Source organism: Cryptomeria japonica, chromosome 4, assembly GCF_030272615.1.
Source record: "Cryptomeria japonica chromosome 4, Sugi_1.0, whole genome shotgun sequence".
In the NCBI taxonomy this organism is placed as follows: Eukaryota; Viridiplantae; Streptophyta; class Pinopsida; order Cupressales; family Cupressaceae; genus Cryptomeria; species Cryptomeria japonica.
Window position 1 is genome coordinate 768,911,788 of NC_081408.1, and position 23,331 is coordinate 768,935,118.

Genomic DNA, 23,331 nt, shown 5'->3' on the forward strand with positions numbered 1-23,331 from the left:
CTACAAAACAACCATATAAATTGTTCTTTGACTAATTAGACCATCAAATTAACTGCAATATTTACATTTTTTAGTCACAACAAAATTCACTGCAGTCTCCACAACATCGGTAAAAACCTGACATGATGTGTCTTGTTTTATATATTTTTATATGGATGAATTCAACGAATCCTATCCCAAATTTTTTTGACCAAATCTGAAAATCAAACCTACAAACCAAAGTTTGTATAGAGAAGAAATCTCGTTCAGATTATTAGAAAGTCTAGAGGTAATTGCTACAAAATTATTAACAGTTGTAGCAGAAATAACCTAGTCTTCATGGGAATGATGGGCAAGTTAGGCTTGAAAACAGGAGCACACCTTAATCCCTACAAGATTTCATGGCTATAGATTGGCCATCAGGCAATAGTAAATTAACAATGTCTTGATATTCTTCAAATTTGTTCTTATAAAGATGAAGTGTGGTGACATCATGCCCATTGTTGTGTGTCTTGTTCTGTTGGATAGAGATAATCTGTCTTTACAACAATTTCATGTCCTAGCAAAGCCACTTGGACAGTTACTACTTTTCAGCAACATTTCTTTACTATATGTGGATAAATGTTGTCCTATAGCATTCTTTTTTGTGTTTAAATGTGATAGATTTGTTCCCCTGTGAGATCACTGAATGTTTTTTGATAACTCGAAACATCAAATTCAGTGATAAAGGGTTTGGTGGAATTAAAAACAGCTACGTATTTGTGCAGAAGGAATGACTTCTTTAACAATTTCAAAGGCCTTCTTTGGACCAATGAAAAACATCTCCCTTTGTTAAGATGGTTAGTGGACAAGCAATGGATGAGAAATTTCTTGAAATTTCTTAGGTAATAGATAATCTCCTGCTTTATATGAGAATGCTATTAAACAAAGGGAAGACAAAATTTTGCAGATGTTTAGTGAACACATTATTTTGTAGTGCTGGGAAGTGTTGACGTGTGTTTTGTACACGATCATACACAGAATAAAATACCCAAAGGCATCTTATCCTCTCTTGAATAAAGTCTCTAACTGCTGAAGATTCGCATGAAGGATCAGTTAGGATGACTCCAATGTTCTTTTGGTAGGGTCTCTACGTGTGGATAAGCTCTTCGTGGTGTGATGTGATTTGCTGGAATCACAAGGGGACTTACATTTGATGATTGAACTTTCGATCTGCTTTGCTGGAACACAGGCTCTGACTAACTTAGATTTGAAAAAATGAAAAAGGATGGGGCGAAGAGAGGATCTAATCCTAATACTAAGAATGTAAGAGCAATGATTGATCTTTGACAAACTCTAACTAGGTCTTGTTTTGACATCAATGGACCATCTCCACAAGGCTAGTGCAATCTTCTAAGGGAAGCTTTATGATGTTCAAATCATCACTGCAGGCATAGACACCATCAAGTTGATGCATATCAATGAAGAAGCGACAAATTGAAATTGAGCTTAAGCTGTATGATTCCAATTGACTACGCAAGGCAAGTTTGCAATCAACAAACTGCTAGTAGTATGGATATACGAATTTCACCATCAATCAAGCATATTTCTTCCATTCATCTAATCATCTACCATCTAGGATTGAAGACTCAACAAGAAACCATGCTAATTGCAAGAAACGACACGCTTCACCATTACTTCAATGAAAATGGAGTTTGTTTACAATCAATGGCAACAATTTCTTGCCTTGTCTTCCTATTCTACTCTAATTACTATTCTATCAACTATCTTCGAACTCTTCCAACTATTTACATACTATCTCTAACTTCCTGCTAACTAGCCTTTACAAATGAAATGCCTGGGCTTATATAGTGCCCACAATACAATTTGATGGCTTAGATCAATTCAAGATCAATGGCCAAGATTCAACAATGAAAACCCTAATTAGGGTTTGTTACAACCATTACATAACATTTAATGCTTGACCAATGATAAAATTGTATTGCTTGGACACATGTCCTCTCTAGAAAAATCGACCAATGGATAGCCGGGGTAGGTACATTGGAGTTTGTGCCACCTTCCATGAGTTAAGTACATTGAATCTGGACATGCTGAGGTGGACCTCACTGATTGGAGAAATGATGACTAGAACGCCACCTCATTTGACACTTGTAACTTGGTAGATATTCAACTTGATGTTGTTGAGAAACTTGCTTTAATTAATTCATCTGGAACTATTTTGCTTCTTCAACGAGCCCTTGTTCTAACTCCTTGTGTCCTTGATGTGCAGGATGATGTACCTCGCCTTGGAACGCTGGATTGCCCTTGATGATGTCAGTCCAAAGAAGGTCGTCCTTGCCGATGCTAGACTGGATGAGGTCGCCCCTGTCCTTGCTTGATCGTCCTGGCGAAGACCGTCCTGGCGAAGACCGTCCTGGATCCGGCTTGATTTTCCTTGAAGAGACCTCCATTTGATGCCTACACAACATTTCAAAATTAGTACCATGATTTTGCAATACATAACATAAATTAGAGAGCAAATTTTAGGAAACTTAATGATAAGTCCTTTATTAATCATTTCCTAAAAACGACTGAGCTTATTGAAATTCAAAATTTCAAAATTCAAAATTTAAGCTATGACGATCAACGTTCAAAATCAAAACAATAAATTCATATCGCCATACCTCTCTTGAGAGCTAACTCTAGAATGCAAAACAAGGAATTTGCCTAGGCAAAATTAATGCTTGAAGCCTTTTCCACGTGATCTTCAAGCGGACGTCCTTCCTATCAACTTCGTCACCCTTGGGGTCTTTGATGTGATCTTCAATATTTTTGGCAAGTTCGCCTTAACTCTAACTTCAAGCTCGCACTCCCCTTTGAAGATGTTTCGCACCACCTTTGCTTGAAATGACTCTAACACACAACTCGCACTTCTCCTTCCAAGATCGCATGTAAGATGGTGAAATGATAATGTGAAAATGAAGTTTTTCACCCTCCTTTTATAGCGCTTTCACCACAATTACCATATAGGCCGACTTTGGAAAAATTAAGCAATTAAAACGATTTTTTACATCAATAACAAGGCCGACCTCATAACCTTAGCGCTCCTTTTTTTTTTTTTTTTTTGATTAATTAATTAATTATTAAATGCCTTTTATTTTTAATTAATAAATTTCGATTTTTTTTTTAAAGGCAAAATAATTAATAAATGCCAAGCGCAATATTTAAATGCTAATTAATTGAATTTTTAAATTTATCGAACTTTAGCATTTAAAATGAATTCAAAGATGTTTATTTAGCGCCAAAATTTTGAAAATGGTAGATACGTACCTCATCGCCCTGGTCCCTGACTGAGGGACAGGAGCGATCCATCACTTTTGTCTTGATTCTTGCATTTTTATCGTCCAAAGTCTTCATCTCCACGTTCAAATCAACCATTTTGCCGGGTCCTTCGAGTTTGAGTGTCTTGCTTGTGTGAACAAATGCCTTTATAACCATCATCGCCCTGGTCCCTTGGAGAGGGACAGGAGCGATCTTCATATTTTCACGTTGATCTTGCATCTTCGAATTCCAATTTTCATCATAAGGCAAATAATAACATTGCTTGTTCATTCCATGCTCGTCCCATTTGCCTTTTACAAGGCATTTTGATGTTTAGAGGATCATCGCCCTTGTCCCTTGGAGAGGGACAGGAGCGATCCTTGTCTTCTAGCTTGATACTCATCGTTTTTGATTCTAACTTCTCCTTTATTACCTTTCAAAAGACGTTTCAAAGCTTGTGCGACTTTATTTTAACGTGATCTTTAAAGGATATCATGTGTTTTGGCAAATATCGCCCTGGTCCCTTGGAGAGGGACAAGAGCGATCTCCATGTCCTAGCTCAAATTTGTAAACATTTGATCTTCGTTCTTCGTTCATTGTCTTCCAAAGGACGTCCTTTACTTCGCCAATCCTTACATTGTCTTGATTTTGAAGGAGCATGAGTGTATTTGTAAAAATCGCCTTGGTCCTTGTCCAAAGGACAGAAGCGATATAGGCTTCATAGCTCATTTGATAACATTTTAACGTTCAAAACTCTTGCATATCATCTTCAAAAGACGCCTTAGACCTTACATGATCTTGCAAAACCTTGACTTAACGTGATTTTCAAAGGATTTGGTCAATATAATCAATATCGCTCTGGTCCCTTCCTGAGGGACAGGAGCGAACTTCAAGATTTTGAGCTTGTCCTTGTCTTCTTCAACTTGTAATTGCTTTCAACGCAAAAAATGAAGTCCCCTTGATCCCCTTGGTCGCTTGACACTTGACAAATTTTCGAAATCTAAGCCATCATAAGAATTTCGCTCTGGTCCCTTCCCAAGGGACAGGAGCGAATTAGGATATTTTAGAGCAAATCCCTCAATGTGGCGATCCTTGTAACTTTGTGCTTGATGGAGTGATTTGAATTTGAAGAAGAGGCAATATAATCATCATATCGCCCTGGTCCCTTGGAGAGGGACAGGAGCGATTTTGCTCTTGTGGGCTTCATCTCACTTTATCATCTTCGCAAATTATCTTCAACGGTCTCGTAATGTCCCCTTTCATTCATCCATGCCTTGGAATTCATTGTAACTTGGCAAGAAAATCATCTAAAACAAAAATCGCTCTGGTCCCTTCCTGAGGGACAGGAGCGAACTAGGACATTTTGGTCCCTTGTTGGCGTTTCATAATCTTCAATTTGTCTTAAACGCGTTCATCTCGCCTCCTTTCTTGCCTTCAAACCAAAAACTTGCTTGATCTTCGTCCAGAACATGCCCTATGAAGGATTTCGCTCTGGTCCCTGGGAGAGGGACGGGAGCGCTTCGCCTTGGTCCTCCTGGGAGGGACAGGAGCGAAATTCGCTCTGGATCCTCAGTGAAGGACAGGAGCGAAATTTGACTTTTCGAACTCTCTATCAGGATAATTTTAAAAAAACATTTCCTTCTATGTTTCTTCTTTCTTATACTTTAAGTTATATTCCATATATACTTTCAGGATGTTTGAGAGTGGTTTCAGACCTCCAGGAGATATATTGCAAAATCTAGTTTTTGGAGGTTTTCTCAGTTTCCAGACTTAGTCAAATTTCAGGATCAGGACATTCCAGACTTAGCCAAATTTCAGGATCAGGACTTTCAGACTTAGCCAAATTTCAGGACATTCCAGACTTAGCCAATTTTCAGGATCAAGACATCACTCAAGCCGGACTTGCTATCCATGTGATTCCCCGGACGACACTCAAAATGCAAAGGCTAACTAACAAAACCCCAAAAGACCTAGAAAACAAACCCTAAAAAGCAAAAACATGGGTCCCCATTTGCAATGGGGCGATGTGTGAAAACGTCACAACAGGAAGGCTACTGGATTATTATTTGTTATGGTCTATGTTACCTGATTTGTGGCTTATGCAGACAAATTGGGGTCCAGATCTAACCAGATATGGAATTAAATTTGTTGTGGCAGGGAGACACAATAAATATTTATATATTATTTATTATATTACTATTTTTAGTTTATTAATAATATAATAATATTATAAATATTTATTTCAAGTTTATTATTATTATATATTAATTTTATTTATATTTCAGAAGGTTTATAAATATTTTTGTATATAAAAAATATTGAGAAATATGTACATTGTTTCTAATATTCCTTCTTTTAGGCTGCAAATATACGTGTTTATGATTTTTACATGTTTATTATATAGGTGAACTTAACCCCCCAATTTTTTTTTCTTGGATCCATGAACCAAATTTGCAAACCTGAACCAGAACCAGCTATATAGGTTATGGTATTATGAGGAACATTTTTATTTAAACTTTGAAATAAGCATTAATGACATTTTTAGATAAAGAATACATTCAGGCTTAGGGAAGGTGTAATCATGGTGTTTATTTGGGAGAAAATAATTTAGTCTCGGAGCTATTTTAAATGGTTTGGGAGTTTTAATGTTTTTGGTAGCCTTCAAATTTTCTTTTTATTGCAAGTAGTTTGTTGTTGCAATATGCAGTACCTTTCCCACCTTTGGAGTTGGTTAGCTGAAGTTGGTTTATTCCCTCTTTGGCATGTTTGTATTCTTTATGTATTATCTAGGAATTCATTAAAATAATAGTAAAAATTTTCCTCAAGGGGCTGTCCTTGAAATTCCAATATTTTTCCCGCTTTCCGAACAGTAGCTTTCTTAAGAAGTGTTCCAATTTGAGCCTTAAAGGAAAATTCTGACCATTAGATTTTATATGTTGGGATTTCCAGTTGGTTATTGGATTTCTTATCAATTTTGCAACAGCATTAAAACAGTAATGGTCTAGATATATTATGAGAGATGTCTTCTCTTGTGCTTGATAGCTTTTTGAGTTGGATTCACCCTAAGTACTTGATGACTTCCTGAGTGAAGGTCACTGTTGGCAAAGTATTTAGCTCTATTCAATTTATAGGTTAGATCATCAACTTTTGCAATTGGAAATGTCTCTTTCTGAGTGAAGGTCACCCTCTGCACAGTATTTAGCTCCATTCAATTTATCCATCAGGTCATCAACTTTTGGCATAGTAAACGCCTCTGGTGGTAATGCAGCTGGGTTCTGTGTAGTTGATATAAACCTCATGAGTTCATATGGGAATAATAATTTTTGCTACCAATAGCCCTTGTAGCAGTTTCTTGCTCTTAGTATTGAAAATGGTCATATGTCTTGGGACAATATTGCGGCACACTTATTCTGTTCAAATCTTAAAATTTAAAAGCTTATTTTATGCCCTTATTAGCAGAGGAAACTTTAAGGGAGTACCTATAAAATTCAAGGAGTATGAAATGTGGTGAACCTTCTTGCTAATTGCATTATTTTGTTTTCCAAAAATGTAAGATGTTTTAAATACATAAATAAAATAAAGTTGAAAATTATGGCCTTGCTGGTATCTTACACATGCCAATGGATATTTGTCAAGAGGAGTCTAAAATATATTAAAAAAATATCTTTCAAGTTTGTTTTTACAAACTGAATGATTAAATTTGACAAACATTTAATCATTCAAGTGAGAATATTGTAATTTCTCAAAATTCGATAAACATCTTATATTACCATTAATCTTATGGTGTCGTGTACCAATACTTCACTGTGATAAATGTGATTTCTCAAAGTTTATGCTCATCTGGTGCTATGCAAATTCGGTATGTGCTCATAGCTAGAGAGTATAATGTAGAATCCACGAGTATGCATTTAACACTGTTGAAGAGATGACGTACATTATTTCCAGCAAAACTATGGCATATTTTCCTAATAGCCATGTCTTGAATGATCTAGCACTTAGTGGATGGCAATTTCTACTTAATAATGCAGTTAATTGAAATGATATTGTGTAACTTGAGTATTCCTTGATGACTTTTCCAATTTCTAATCTGTATACAGGTTAGTAAAGGGGGATTTCTGGGAGTTGCTGTTCAAACATATGGAAGTGGATTGTGGCACACTTGGTTTGACCGAGATTTGACAGTTGCTGGCAGGGTGATTCTAAAGCAAAATATTGATGATGCTATTTCATACAGGCATAAGCTTGTTAGGATCCACGAGCCTATTCTCCGATTACCCACTCTTGCTATTCACTTAGACAGGTGACTTAGAGTATGGCTAGTCTGCTTTTCACAAAGTTTGATTACATATTTTTCTGTTCATTTCAGCTGCAGGATACCATGCTACTTTGAAATTTAGAATCATGCTCCTTGTCTATTTATAGCTTGTAACAGCATGTTATGTTTTATTATATTAAATATCCAATCTATTAGTTCTGACATCTTAAATTCATAGGGGTAATGTGTGTTGCCTACCAATATATGCTCCAACAAGTTTTCTGAACTGAAAGGCAGGCTTGTCTTGTCCTTGCCTAAGGCGTAGATTCTTGAGGGTGCTTGGCTTCTACTTTACGTGTTACTCATTTTCAAATTTAGACTGTCAAAACTAATTCTACAGACTTGTATTCTAACTTTATCCTAAATATTGCTTTTCCTGTAAAAGAATAACAATTGTTGTGAGTTGCATATGCATTGAGTGATTATCCTCTTGCACAATGATTAAGTTCTGGTTTATGATAATGCTATTATTTGTGAATTGTACAGGGGTTTAAATGATGAATTTAAAGTTAATACACAGTCTCACCTTCTACCAGTTCTGGCAACAGCTATCAAGGTTTGGATTATATACTCAAGCCCCAGTGTCAGTTATTTTTATTTTGCATAAATTGCATTCGTTGCCTTATCAAATATGTAAAACATGAGAATTGACTTCTCTATCAGAAATATTCTGGTAGGTATTTTTTATGGATCACGCGTTACTCTTGATAGGCTATCCCTTTTCATGTATTCTTTGGATGGTCCTCTTGGCTCCTTCCTCTAAAGGATACGTCATTAGATCTGAGAGAGAGGACATCTACAGATGGTATATTTAGACCACTTGGGTCGCCCCCTATGAGCTGCTTTACCCCAAGTTGTCTTTCTATGCCGAGCACTTCTTGTAGATGGTGGATTTTTTATTCACCACCCTCATTATCTCCAACGTCATTGATTCCATGGATTGTGGTTTCCTCTTGGCTTGTTGAGAGTGTGCTCTCATTAGTTATGAGTTGAAACTGATCGCTACATCCTCTGTTAAGTTTGGATCTGTCATCTTTGCTCCCTCTAGGAGGTGGAGACCAAGGAACACTTCATTTTTAGATGCTGCACTTACCATGAGATCCAGGAAAGATTTCACTTCCTCTATAGGGACTCAGGCAACAGTCAATCTACTTTCTTTGGATATTTAAACCAGTGGTTTCTATCTCTTTTTCTTCATAAGGCCATAAGCCTTTCGTGCAGATCCTTATAGGGGAGATCCTAGAGGCTCTAGAGCCCTCATGTTGATCACCTCTTTTTTTCTACACACTTGGGCAATAGGAAACACAAAATGACATTTGGATATAGGTACTTTACACATTAGAGCTTATAGATCAGTTAGGCAGTGCTTCTCTCAGCACATCATTACTACTTAGATACCCCATATTCCCTACTCTCCCTTGGCGTTATGGCTTTGCTTGTTTCTCTTGGCATGAGTTGGCTCCATTTTGGCAACATGGTTCTACTACTTATTGGTCAGCCCCAAAACCATTGGGCAGCCTCACATTATGAGCTTCTTTTCTACTACAAGAGCTACGTTGGCCTTGCATATTAGGGAAGTGTCTAGAGAAACTCAGATGACTTGGGGATATTCAATGATATTTCCTTCCATGATATTTAATGATATTTCGTCTTATCTACTTTTATTCTTTTGATTGTAGGATTCTCTTTTCCTAAAACTTTCTTTTGTTAATTGCTGTAACCTCTAGTCCCATTGACCTTCTTTTGATCATCTATGATTTCTCAGCTTTTCTTTCTTTCTTGGAAACTAGAAATATAACATGCTTTTTCACACTGGATAGTTTTTCTTGCTAAAATTTCTACTTTGGTACCTCCCAAGATTATATTAAACATATAAAACAACCAACTTAGGGAGAATGTATGACTGAAAAATTATATGGTTATTCATTTCTGAGGTGTTCCAAAATATTAATATTAAAGGTCTTGTACTGAATGCACATAAAAGTTGATTTTGATAATGTATATTATTATACTCTCCCTGTAATGTAACAAAGTATGTATGTGTGGTATTTGCTTAGGAAAGATTCTCCTCATAGTATTGATAATTTATCTTTTGATTAATAATATTTTAGATTTTTGAGAGAAGTTGGTCTACTCTCATGTGTGAATTCAAGAAAGGATTCAATTGCAATTTTGAAGTGGTTCAAACTTTAGTGCATTAGAGAATGCTACAGGGGATCTGGTACCTTTGCCTGACGGACAAAAACCTGTTGGATGTAAATGGGTGTTTAAGAAGAAAATGGGTCCAGATGGTAGTGTTGAGAAGCATAAAGCACAGTTGGTCGGAAAGGGGTATTCTGAGATGGAGGGAATTGATTTTGGTGAAATATTCTCTCTTATATCTAAGATGACATCCATTTGATTCCTATTATCATTTGCAATTTACATGTCACAGCCATTTATTCACATTGATTCAAAGGAGGAAATTTACATGTCACAGCCAAAGCTTTTTGTTGAAAGTGAAAAAGATAAGAGAACCTTGTTTGTAAGTTGAAGAAATCTTTGTACGGTTTGATACAATCTCCTAAAATGTGGTATCAAAAGTTTGACAGCTATGTGTTGTCTTTGGGATTTCTAAGATCTAAATCTAACCATTGTGTGACTATTTATTATAAATCTGAAAATGGTTACATTCTTTGATAGTCCTATATGTGGATGATATGTTGTTTATTGGGAATTGTAAAAGAATGATTTCAGATTTGAAGTCTTAGTTAGTAGCACAGTTTGAGATGAAAGATCTAGGTGCAATGAGAGACATTCTTGGGATTGAGATCATTAGAGATACAGCTAGTAGAAAGCTTTGGATTAGCCAAAGTATGTTAACTATGTGTTGGAGAGATTCAACATGACAGCTTGTAGACAATTAGTTGTTCTAGTGTTATACGGGATCAAGTTTTCTATGGAGGATTGTCCAAAATCTCCTTCATGAGATGGAGGACTGTCCAAAATCTCCTTCATGAGATGGAGGACATGTCTAAAGTACCTTATATGAGTGTTGTTGGTAGCTTGATGTATGTTATGGTTTGCACTAGGCTATATGTTGACCAAGTAGTGGGAGTCCTTAGTCGATTTATGGTTAATCTTGGTAGGGTGCATTGGGATGCGATTAAGAGGGTGTTTAGGTATTTAAGGAGTACTTCTAGGTATTCTTTGTGTTTTTAGGGTTATCCCATTGGACCTCGCATTAATTTTGCATTCATGGATATGTGGATTTGGATTGGGCAAGTGACATTGACAGTAGAAGATCCACCAATTGATATGTTTTCACGATGTTTAATGGTGTTGTCAGTTGGATGAGTAAGTAGTGGGTTGTAGTCACTGTTGGTGTAAATAAATATTCATCATGGATATTATTACACTTTACTTAAGTTAACTTAGGATAATGCATCTCTTCGTAGTTAGGATATGAGACACTTAGGGAAGTGTGCACATAGGGATATAGCTTGTAGGAGAAATTCCACCTTTTGTGGTCTTATTTTGCTATTACACTCCACATTCGGTGGGTCATTGTCATGTTCCCCTAATAAACATTAAAAGGGAAGTATAAAATGTATTAATTATTTTATATAAATTTTCCTCTCCATTTATATAAATAATTAAATGCTTGCAATAATATCTTTAATTTTATTTATCACCGTAACTAGTTCTAACTAGTACGGGATTCTTAACTAAATTGTGATAATAAAAGGATGGTAACATCCGAGAGGAAGGCAGGCAATTTTATTAAATAAAATCTGGAGATGTGAAGGTCATCTTTCTGTTTGGCGGATTGCAAACAGATTTCAAGCTCCTTTCGTTAGTGAAGACTGACCTATTGGTGGCAATACGATCAGTGGATAGTGTTGTGCGAATCGCACACCCATCCCCGTCTTGGACAGGGACCCCCTGGTTTGTGCCTTTCTGTCTTTGTGGAAAAGGAAGGGGATATGAAGGGTCAAGTTGGTGAGTGATGGAGTCTGGAATGTCATCTTGATCTTCAAATGCCTTGAAATTTGGCTAAGTTTGGAATGTCTTGATCCTGAAATTTGACTAAGTCTGGAAAACTGAGGAATCCTCCAAAAACTAGAATTTGCAATATAACTCCTAGAGGTCCGAAACCACTCTCAAACATCCTGACAATATATATAAGGAAATGTCACTTATACTTAAATGTTATATTCCATAAAATGATCCTTCGACGAGAGCGAAATGTTGCAAAAAGACTCCAGAGGTCTGAATTTCACTTAAAATGCCCAATTTTGGACCCTGGTGCAAAAAGTTGAAAAAGTGAAATGTTGCAAAAAGGTGCTTTAGGTCCAAATTTCACTTAAAGTTCCCCAATTTCGGACCTTGGGGCAAAAAGTTGAAAAAGTGAAATGTTGCAAAAAGGTGCTTTAGGTCCGAATTTCACTTAAGTTCCTCAATTTCGGACCCTGGGGCAAAAAGTTGAAAAAGTGAAATGTTGCAAAAAGGTTCTTTAGGTCCGAAAATGCTTGGAAAGTTGCAAAAAGCCCCTAGAGGTCCGAATTTCACTTAAAGTTCCCCAATTTCGGACCCTAGGGCCGAAACTCGAAGTTGTGCAAATTCGCCAAAAGGTGGTTTAGGTTCGAAAATGCCTCCAGTTCGCCAAAAGTTCAAACACTCTGAAATTCTTCTAAATTTGCCAAAAGGGGCTTAAGGTCCAAAATCTGGGTAAATTCGCCAAAAGGTGGTTTAGGTCTGAAAATGCCTCCAGTTCGCTAAAAACGTGATGAATGCTCTGAAATTCGCCATAGAGCCCAAAGTCGCAACGCATAAGGCAAGCATGGGGATTCGAGATTGGTAAATTCCCCATTCCTCCGAAGAACACAACGCAAAAAGTGTAATAGACAACAACGTGTGAAAAAACGCAGAGTTCGTGATTTGGAAGATGGAGACGTAAAGTTTAAAGTCTGCAAAAGTGCCCCCCCATTCTCTGAAATCCAGAAAATGCATGAGTGTTAGGATTTTAAAATTTGCAGGAGCTCTTCAAACCTCCAAGAGTCACGCTATAAGAAGTTTTCAAAACGCCATAAACCCATTCAAAACAGCCAAGACTCCAAAGGTAAAATCGCACAGAAGTAAATCCCCCAAACACTATCAAGACCAAGGATCAGATTTCACATTCGAAGAGAAAGGAGAAGCATTTTCAAGACACGTCCCACAAAGAGCTTCTCAAGCCAGACGTTGTAGTTAAATTTAGTATTTGTTAAATTAATTAATTAAGTTTTCAAATTGATTTAATGAAATAAAATTGGTTGATTAATCGCAGGACGTCATCGTAGAACCAGGAGAAGGCCTCAAATGCAAATCAAGAAAGGATCGCAATCCAAGGCCAAGCGTTGGAAGCTGGAGGAGAAAGATGCAATGCAGGATCAAAGCGATGAAGAATTGGGAAGCGTGCCACAACCTGAACCACAGAGTTGAAGTCCACCAGCAAGATTAAAGACAAAAAGCAAAAGAACACTCAAAATATGCATTCTCAAGAAAGTGCACAGCTGGATTTAAGTCCAGAAATTCAGTTTTAAAACTGAAATTGCTTTATTGTAAACTGCCTATGGGTCCTGTGCAAGATATTTTTGTGGACAACTATTCCCAACCACTAAGAAGATCGGATAGACTCAAATTAAAGCCAAAAGTGGCAGGTAGTTGAAATTGTGGTTGAATGGATGACTGAGAATTAATTGGGCATAGGATAAAGCTGCCAGCTTCTAAGAAGGCAGATCAGGACCCTTGGATGCAGTCCATCCTGGCCTCTGATTCAAAATTGTAAAACTATAAAAGGCAGAGGCCTTTCTTTTGTAAATGGTTAGATAGCTAGATGGTTAGATAATTGGAGATTGTTAGAGGGTTAGAGGGTTAGAGACTTTAGTTAGATAGTTAGATTTTAGAGTTAGAATAGGTTAGATCTTAGCAGTAGCCTAGAGATGCTGCAGAAATTGTTGTAATGGCAGTTGAAGCAAATATATGAACATTGAAATATGGTGTTTGTTGTCTTTGTTTTGGTTTGTTTGAATGGTTTCTTTCAGCTGGTTAATTCTAGAGTGCAGGGATTTTAATGGTGAAGTGTGGAGGGGTATTGGATGCATTTCTGGTTCATACCATTGGGGGTCTGCTGGTTGTAGGTCACCGTGCATGGTTAATTTGAACCCAAACTGTGCTTAGTTCAACTGCAGGTGTTCGTCTTAGGCTGTGCCAGAATTGGGTGCCTAAAACGGGTGTCTCCGGTCTGAAAATCCTTCATCCCTTGGAGCTTGCACCGTTTTTGTCTAGTTGTGAGGGTATCTCTGGCAAAACAAGAACTGGTTTATCGAAATTTGTCTACCCACTGCATCAACTGTTATCATCCTTGTCCTTAGCATTCTTGAACCCTTTCCTTTTGCTCTTTATTGCGTGATTCGAGAATCATAGCAGACTAGCTTATTGCCTATTTCACCATAAGTCCCCCTTGTGTTTCCTGCAAAACACATCAAACCACTGAGTAATCCCGCAGTCAAGACCTGACAAGCGAAACCTTGAGGTCGTCCCCTTTGATCAAACAAAAAATAGCATTAGGGACTTCCTTATCTCAAGAGAGGATAGGATACTCAGCAAGTTTATTCTATTCTGCGTTGGCCGTATGGAGTTTGCAGCAATGCGATTTCAGAAACGTCAACAAATAGCAATCTGGTGGAAGCCGTGTGGGTATGTTACCGTGGATTGCTGTGAGAGCATAATACAATCTTCATAATTTCTTAAGACATATCGGGTGCGGATGTCAGACGCGGAGACCAGAGCACACTCTCTAATGTCTTATGAATGTATCAGGCGTGATCGACGATTGCAGAGATGATAATCTTCATATTCTATATGATCAATCAAGGAGTGCACAAAAACCAGTGGGTTTATCAATGCTTGTAATGGGGTGTACATCCTGGACGATGAGACAGAGAATACGATCATCACGTATTGACAGATAGAAGGCCGATATCGGGAATGTGAACTTGTGACGAGTCAAGTATTTCATAGTGCCATTGCGTGAAGAATGGCGATCAAGTCACAATTACTGACGCGGGAGGACTATAATCATCTTACAAAAACTGTGGACCAACCTTGGTGGAATCCGTAAGACTCAACAAAGACACTTCGGAGGGAAGCAGTGGTACGGGTTGGAACAGAGGTCTCACACATGGACAGCCAGGGAGCGAACGCTGATGTTACTGGAGGATCACAGCCAGCAAGTTGGCATTGATGTCATCGTAATTGAGAAGGTGCACACTGAAAAGCTTAACTATCTGATAATTGAAATTGTATGAAGGCTGTCAATCTTATTGTGTTGAATAACAAGTTCAGGGGGTTGAATTAATACTGTAAGAGTAAATTTAAGAATTTCATATGCGTGACAAGAATCAACTGGCAAAACTACATAGTATTCTACTGTATAAACTGATCATACACATTGTCTGGGATCTTTTTCTGCATAATCTCGATATATGCATTATGTGTAATAAATGTTTAATAAGGAATTTTACAGTGGTATCAAAGCCTTTATATCCTGCTAGCCTGTAGGGTATTAAAACTTCTTGGAAACTTAATGCACACTTGAGTATGCACCCGAGGAATTATAATTTCCGAAGTACTAGGGCCTGACAAAACCGGTTTGCAAACTCCCCTTTAGCACAAAATAGTTCATCTATTCCATTTGAAATTGAGGATAGCCATACAGAAACAGACGAGGAAATTATTTTTGAAACCAACATGGGAGACCCGGATAACAATAGGGATTTATTGGCCACATTGATCAGAAGTCAGCAAGATATGCAGGATAATGTTAATAGAATGACCAACTTGATGACCCAGTTTATGGCTAATAATATCAATCAACACCAAAATAATGGAAGACAGAATAATCAACATCAAAATAATGGGGGAAACAATGGGGGTAGAGATGAACAGTCAGTAAATAATCAACCAGAAAGGACTAGAACAACAAGACCATTTATGCCTACATTTACTACTAGAAACCAGCCACATGAAAATGAACCTACAATAAGAGAAATTCAAGAAGAAATACATCAAGACTGGTTAGGTTCCGGTGAAGAATTCAGATCATCAATGACATTCAGAGAATATTTAGATGTCAGAATGAAACATAGGCCCAGAGGACAGCGATGAAATAACAGTGAATTACAAAGGAAAATTGGAAAGATGTCCCTTCCTTATTTTGATGGTTCAAGAAAGACAACTGCACGGGCTTGGGTGCAAAAACTAGATACATACTTTCAATTAAACCCTATGATGGAAGAAGAAGCAATTAAATATGCTGCACTACATCTTGATGGTGTAGCACATGAATGGTGGCATCATGGACAAATAACCGTCGGCCATAATTTGATAGGCACTTATGTTGAGTTTACTGAGAAACTTATTGATAGATTTGATTCTAAAGACCCTGAATTACACCTTAAGGACTTGACTCAACTTAAGCAAACTGGATCTGTGGAACAATATATCTCTGAATTTGAAAAATTGGCTGTCTTAGTTATTGAAATTTCAGAAAGACATAAGATTGTGATATTTATAGATGGGTTGTCTGACTCCCTCAAAGGGTGGGTTAAATCCTTAAACCCCCTTACTTTACAAACAGTTGTCAAAAGGGCAAGAGAATTGGAACCATCCTCAAAAGGAAATTTTTTTAACAAAGGACCACCTCCTAAACTGGAAAAAGACAAACAACCTTTCAACAAAGATGATTTCCTTAAAAACAAGCTAGATAAAGAGGAAAGAGAAGAGCTCAGAAGGAAAAAATTATGTTTCAGTTGTAGGGAAGCATGGCAGCCAGGACACAAATGTTTAGGGAAGGGGAAAATTCATTACATTGAAGTTATGTCTGATAGCGAGGATGAAGAGAATGTTGATCCTAACATAGAACAGACACCACAAAACACTGAGTCAGGAACAGGTACCAATCAAGGAGAAGGGTTAATAGCATCCACGACAGGAACCCCACATTATAATATTTTCAGAGTTAGAGGAGTTTTGAATGGATAACGTGTAATTGTTATGCTTGATATTGGTTCTACTCATAATTTTATAGATTCAACACTCGTAGAAAAATGTGGTTTGCGGACATAAAAATATGAGGGATTTGATGTTAGAGTAGCAGGTGAACTAATTTGTCTAGCACTTGTAAAGTTCCTAAATTGAATATTACTCTTGCCAATTACACTGTTACTGATGATTTCTATGTGATTGATTTGGCTAACACTAATGTTATTCTGGGCATACAGTGGATGGAAACATTAGATGAATATACACAGAGCTTTAAAAGAATGGAATTCTCTTTTAAAATTGATGATAAGAAAGTAGTCCTTCGTGGTATGTCTAACAGTGGGCCTAGGATTGTCAGTGCGAAAAGAATGGAAGCTATTTTCAGACATGGAGATGTGGCATGGTCAGCACAATGTTTAATCTCCAATAGGGTATTAGGTTTTGAATCTAAATCTTATCAAGCTGATTTGTTAACAGTATTAAATTCACATCATTTGGTTTTTAATGATATTCCTCCAGGAGTCCCACCTGATAGAGGTTTTGAACATGCTATTGAATTAGAAGAAGGTGCTAAACCAGTGATTACTACTCCTTATAGACACCCTAAAACATTCAGGGATGAAATAGAAAAAGAAATTAAGGAATTATTGGATATGGGGCACATCAGACCTAGTTCTAGTCCTTTTGCATCCTCTGTAGTGTTGGTCAAAAAGAAGGATGGAACTCTTCGAATGTGTATTGATTACAGAGCCCTTAACAAAAAAACAATAAAAAACAGGTACCCAATTCCTCGAATTGATGAATTGTTAGATGAATTGCATGGTGCTATCTATTTTTCTAAAATTGATTTGAGATCAGGGTATCATCAAATTAAGTTAAGAGAACAAGACATTCATAAAACTGCTTTCCGTTGTCATTATGGCCATTATGAATTCTTGGTTATGCCATTTGGTCTAACAAATGCTCCGGCAACATTTCAGTCCTATATGAATCATATTTTTAACAAATAGTTAAGGAAATTTTTGCTAGTATTCTTTGATGATATATTGATTTATAGCAAAATGTGGGAAGAGCATTTGAAACATATTGACATAATTCTTGGATTTATGGAATCACAATCATTGTATGCGAAGGCATCTAAATGTGAATTTGGAATGACTGAAATTTTGTATTTAGGGCATATGATCAGTGCAATAGGGGTACAGGTCCATCAAGAGAAGATAAGAGCCATTTTGGAGTGGCCACCACCACGGAACCTTACAGAGTTAAGGGGATTCTTTGGCTTATGCAGTTATTACAGGAGATTTGTCAGAGGTTTTTCACAGCTTGGGGCACCCTTGACAGATCTTACCAAAAAGGGGGCATTCAGATGGACTGAGGAAGCTCAACAGGTATTTGAGAAACTCAAAGAGGTAATGAGTTCTTGCCCAGTACTTGCTCTTCCAGATTTTAATCAGCCTTTTGTGTTGGAATGTGATGCTTTCAGTGATGGAATAGGGGCAATTTTAATGCAAAACAAACATCCTATAGTTTATGAAAACAGGAAACTTAATAAACTTGAGAAATTATATTCCATCTATGATAAAGAAATGTTGGCTATCATGCATGCATTGACAAAATTTAGGCAGTATTTGGTTGGTAGTAGATTTGTGGTGAAAACTGACCATAACAGTCTGAGATATTTCTTGGGACAAAAAGATTTGAATGACAGGCAACAGAAGTGGATCAGTAAAATTCAAGCTTATGATTTTGAGATTGAATATGTGAAAGGTAAAAATAATGTTGTTGCTGATGCTTTATCCAGAAGGCCTGAAATCAATGCGTTATCTGTTGTAACAGCTGATTGGAAATCTTTATTGTTGGTTGAGTATTCAAAGGATTCTTTTGCATGTGATTTGTTAGATGGTAATATACAGGATGATAACTATGAAGTTATTAATGATGTTATTTATTACAAAGACAGGATTTATTTAACTTCAGGATTGAAGTTAAAAGAGAGAATTCTCCAATCTATGCATGATATTACTCTAGCAGGGCATCCAGGATACTTCAAAACATATCGACAGGTAAGAGAAAGGTTCACTTGGAAAGGCTTAAAAAACAATGTTCTACGCTATGTCAAAGAATGCACCACCTGCTAGCAAAATAAAGCAGAACAAACATATCCTGCCGGTTTATTACAGCCACTACCTATACCAGATCAGAAATGGGAAAGTATATCCATGGATTTCATCACAGGTTTACTGAAATCCCAAGGTAAAGATTGTATATTTGTTGTGGTTGATAGATAACTAAATTTGCACACTTCTTCGCTATCACTACAGAATTTACAACAGTTCAGATTGCAGAATTATTTTTCCGAGAGGTTTTCCGTTTGCATGGTTTACCGAAAACTATAATCAGTGACAGAGATAGCAGATTTTTGAGCATATTTTGGGGGCAACTTTTTAGATTGATAGGTACAGAGTTGAATCATAGTACCAGCTATCATCCGCAAACCGATGTACAGACGGAAATAGTGAATAAGTGGATCGAAGGGTATCTTCGTAACTATGTAGCCGGTCATCAGAAGGCTTGGGTTTGTTGGTTATATCTGGGTGAATATTGTTATAATACTACCTTTAATATGTCAATTGGTATGTCTCCTTTCAAAGCACTATATGGCTACAATGTACTCTCTTTTCTTGACCTGGCTTTTGAACAGAGCAATGTACCTAAAACTCGCGATTGGCTCCAAGAAAACCAAGACATTTTGGCAACCCTTAAAGAGAATTTGCAATGTGCTCAGAATCAACCGAAAATCTATGCAGACAAAAAGCGAGTTGAATGTCATTTTGAAGTGGGGGATTTGGTATTTCTCAGGTTGCAACCTTATAGGCAAACTTCTCTCAAACGGAGTGGGTCTAAAAAGTTAAAACCGCAATTTTATGGTCCCTATCAGGTAATCCGGAAGGTTGGAGCAGTTGCTTATGAACTTGATCTTCCACTAAATAGTAAGATACACAATGTATTCCATGTGTCTTGTCTCAAGAAAGCTCTGGGACAACAAGTGTCAGTGTCCAAAGATTTACCTCCTTTGAATGATGAAGGTAAGCTCAAAATGATACTAGAAGTGATTTTGGACACACGGGATAGGCAACTGCGGAACAGGACCATTAGAGAATACCTCATCAAATGGAAAAATATGCCTCGGGATGATGCTACTTGGGAAAATGAAAGAGTTTTGGAGTTGCTTGAGGGCAAGCAACATGAAATATCCCTAGCCAATTTTTTTGAAATTTTTGATCAACTTAATTACAACAACTATATGAGTGATCAATTAGTTCTGAGAAAAAGTATTTGATTTGCTGAAGTAACCCTAACCAGAATGGCACCGTGTAGATGAGCATTGGTCAGAGGATCTTAGTTGCTTATGCAAAGAACTCTAACCAGTATGGCGCCGGGATGGCGAGCATTGGTCAGAGGATCTTAGTTGCTTATGCAAAGAACTCTAACCAGTATGGCGCCGGGATGGCGAGCATTGGTCAGAGGGTCCCTGAAATCTAGAACTGGAAGGAACTCAACGCCAAGTATGTGCTACCCACTCCAGACGGATAGGGGCTACCATATGACGGAGTGGAACTTAAATGCTTGAATTTAAGTGATTACAGAAATTAAAAAGACACTCGACATCCAGGATGTGCTTTCAATCCCAACAGGGAGAGGAGCTACCATAGGATGGAGGTAGATAAGATAAGTTTGGTTAGCTTGACAATTACAACCAAGATCATAGTTCAAGACTGCCAGTACTACTGGCCAGATTACAATCAAAAGAAATTCTTTCACAACTCCCCTTTTTGAAGAGAGTTTCTGATTCAACATAAATCTGCACATTCAACCGCGAACCCATGGATCACTGCCAACAGCTCATTTATTCCTCGTACGATCTTCTTTCCTCCGGAAACTAGTTGCAAAATGCCTTGGTGACATGGAAACCTGCGAAAGACTCAAACAACACTGCAAAACCCTCACAATGAAAAATGGCACGATTTCCAATGCATTTAAAATGGTACGGCTGGCTGCAAAATACGATTTGTCATTAAAATTAAATGCATGAACCAAACTTGCTGAAACCCTAGGAAATGCAACGCCTATGTGAGGCAAATGCAAAGAACTAATACCCACAATGCAATTTTTTTGTATTTTCTGGTTGTGAACAAAACATGAAATTAGTCGCGGGAATTCTAGATGCAGAAAACTGAATGAACTATAAGCCTAAATGATTACAATGAAAACTCTGATGATAAACTACGGCTAAATGCAATTACATAGAGAATATAAACACCCTAGTTGCTATCTTTCAAGCAAGAAGAGATGCCTATGCTAGAAGGCTTCCATTCCTTGAAGCATGTCCAGAGCCAGACGGCTGCCCAAATACAAATTCTGCCAAAAGATCCCTTCAATCCTCCCAAGACTCCAATAAATAGCTTCACTTGCCTCCTCAAAACCCTAATTCGATTTCCAAGGCAAACCCTAATCCCCTCCTCAACATGGCGCCATCACACCTAGCCAAAAGTCAATGAAATAATATAAAAATATCACCTTGGTAAGTTTCGCCATGTTTTGACTTTGGCCAAGGATAAAATATTAACTAAATCTTCCATGAGGGCGCCACCCATAAAGTCCCCCTTTTAAGTGATGTTTTTAAGTTGTTGGACTAGGCCAAGGGGGGGTAAGCAACTTTATAATTATAATGATTATTTAATTAAAATAAAGTTACTTGACCACACAACTCCAAAATCTGAAGCTAGAACCTGACCATACTCCTGGAGTTAACTGAACAGGATGTAGAGATTGCCCGATGCCACGCGAGCCCTGCCAAAAATAGAACTTACTAAAAATAGTAAATTTTGAAAACTGCTCCAAAAACTGAGATGAAGACATCGTTGCGAAGCCCTCTGAACCATCAGAAAAAGCCGACGATGAACCCATCCAAAAAAACCTCCTCAAAAATAGGAAACCCTAATTTTACCCTCCGACTGGCCTCCGAGCTTCCTAGAAAGAGACCAACGGTTGCAGAAAGGATCAGGTTTGAGAAGGGGACATTACAGTCCGCCCTCCCCAAGATTGCTTGCCCTCAAGCAATCGCAACCCAGGATGCTGTAATATCTCATCATTTTCCCATGTTGCATCCTCCAAAGGTAGGTTCTTCCACTTCACTAAATATTCTCTGACAGTTCTATTCCTCAAAGAACGTTCTCTGACATCAAGTATCTCCTCGGGAACTAGAATCAATAGTCCTTCTTCGTCCAACAGTGGCAACTGTGAAGAAGCAACCACATTGTGTCCAAGTGCCTTCTTGAGGCGAGACACGTGGAAGACGTTATGCACTCTGCTATCTGAAGGTAGCTCTAATTCATAAGCTACAGCCCCAATCTTCCTGATGACCCTAAATGGTCCATAGAAGCGCGGTTTCAGCTTCTCAGCTCCACTCTTCTTGAGAGTAGACTGTCTATAAGGTTGTAACCGGAGATAGACCATGTCCCCAACCTCAAAAGAACGCTCTACCCGTCTCTGATCAGCATATAACTTCTGCTGATTCTGTGCAATCTGCAAATTATCCTTTAAGGACCTCATTATGTCTTGACTCTGCTGCAATAAATCCTTGGCTAAAGGGGCTTTGCTATCCCCAAACACCAAATCTGCAAAGCTGGGTGCTTCATACCCATAAAGTGCCAAGAAGGGAGACATTTTGATTGACATATGATAGGTAGAGTTGTAGCAGTACTCGCCTATATGCAGCCACTTAACCCAAGCTTTCTGCTGCTCTGACACATAATTTCTCAAGTAGCCTTCCAGCCACTTGTTCACAACTTCAGTTTGCCCATCAGTTTGGGGGTGATAACTTGTGCTTGGAGTCAGCACAGTACCACTCATTCTAAAGACTTCCTGCCAAAATGTACTTAGGAACTTACTGTCCCTATCACTTACAATATTCTTTGGCAATCCATGAAGCCTAAACACTTCTCGAAAAAATAAATCTGCAACTTGGGCTGCAGAAAAAGTACTAGTAATGGCAAAGAAATGAGCAAACTTAGTTAATCTGTCAACCACCACGTAAATGCAATCCCTCCCTTGGGCCTTGGGCAACCCAGTGATGAAATCCATTGAAATGCTTTCCCATTTTTGATTGGGAATGGGAAGTGGTTGCAGCAATCCGGCGGGCAATGTATGCTCATTCTTATTCGCTTGACAAACAGGACATTCCTGAATGTAGCGTTGCACCTCCTTCTTCAGACCTTTCCAAGAAAACCTTTCGCGGATCTGCCTATAGGTCTTGAAAAAACCTTGATGGCCAGCAACTGGGATGTCATGAAAATTCACAAGGATCTTTCTTTTGAGCTTAGAATCAGCCACCAAAAAGATTCTTCCCTTATAGTGAATCAATCCCTCAACCACCTGATACTTCTCATCATGAAAAGTACCTTCTAAAATGCTGGTTGCAAACTGATTTTTGGCATAATCAGCAAGCAACATGTCTCTCCAATCTGCAGTAAGCTCACACAATGAGCTAAGATGAGGCCGTCTGGAGAGAGCATCGGCCACGACATTATTTTTCCCTTTGACATATTCAATGTCAAAGTCGTAAGCTTGCAGCTTACTCACCCATTTCTGTTGCCTCTCATTTAAAT

The 23,331-nt window shown here is 37.9% G+C and overlaps 1 protein-coding gene across 3 annotated transcripts in view; it reads left to right on the plus strand.

Moving 5' to 3' along the window:
* LOC131033450 (probable aspartyl aminopeptidase) overlaps positions 1-23,331 on the plus strand; it is a 199,789-nt gene that overhangs the window by 34,513 nt on the left and 141,945 nt on the right. For all 3 annotated transcript variants that reach the window (XM_057964677.1, XM_057964676.1, XM_057964675.2), the window contains 2 exons: positions 7,377-7,579; positions 8,081-8,150. In XM_057964677.1, coding sequence (XP_057820660.1) covers positions 7,377-7,579; positions 8,081-8,150 — 273 coding nt within the window. The remainder of the gene's footprint in view (positions 1-7,376; positions 7,580-8,080; positions 8,151-23,331) is intronic.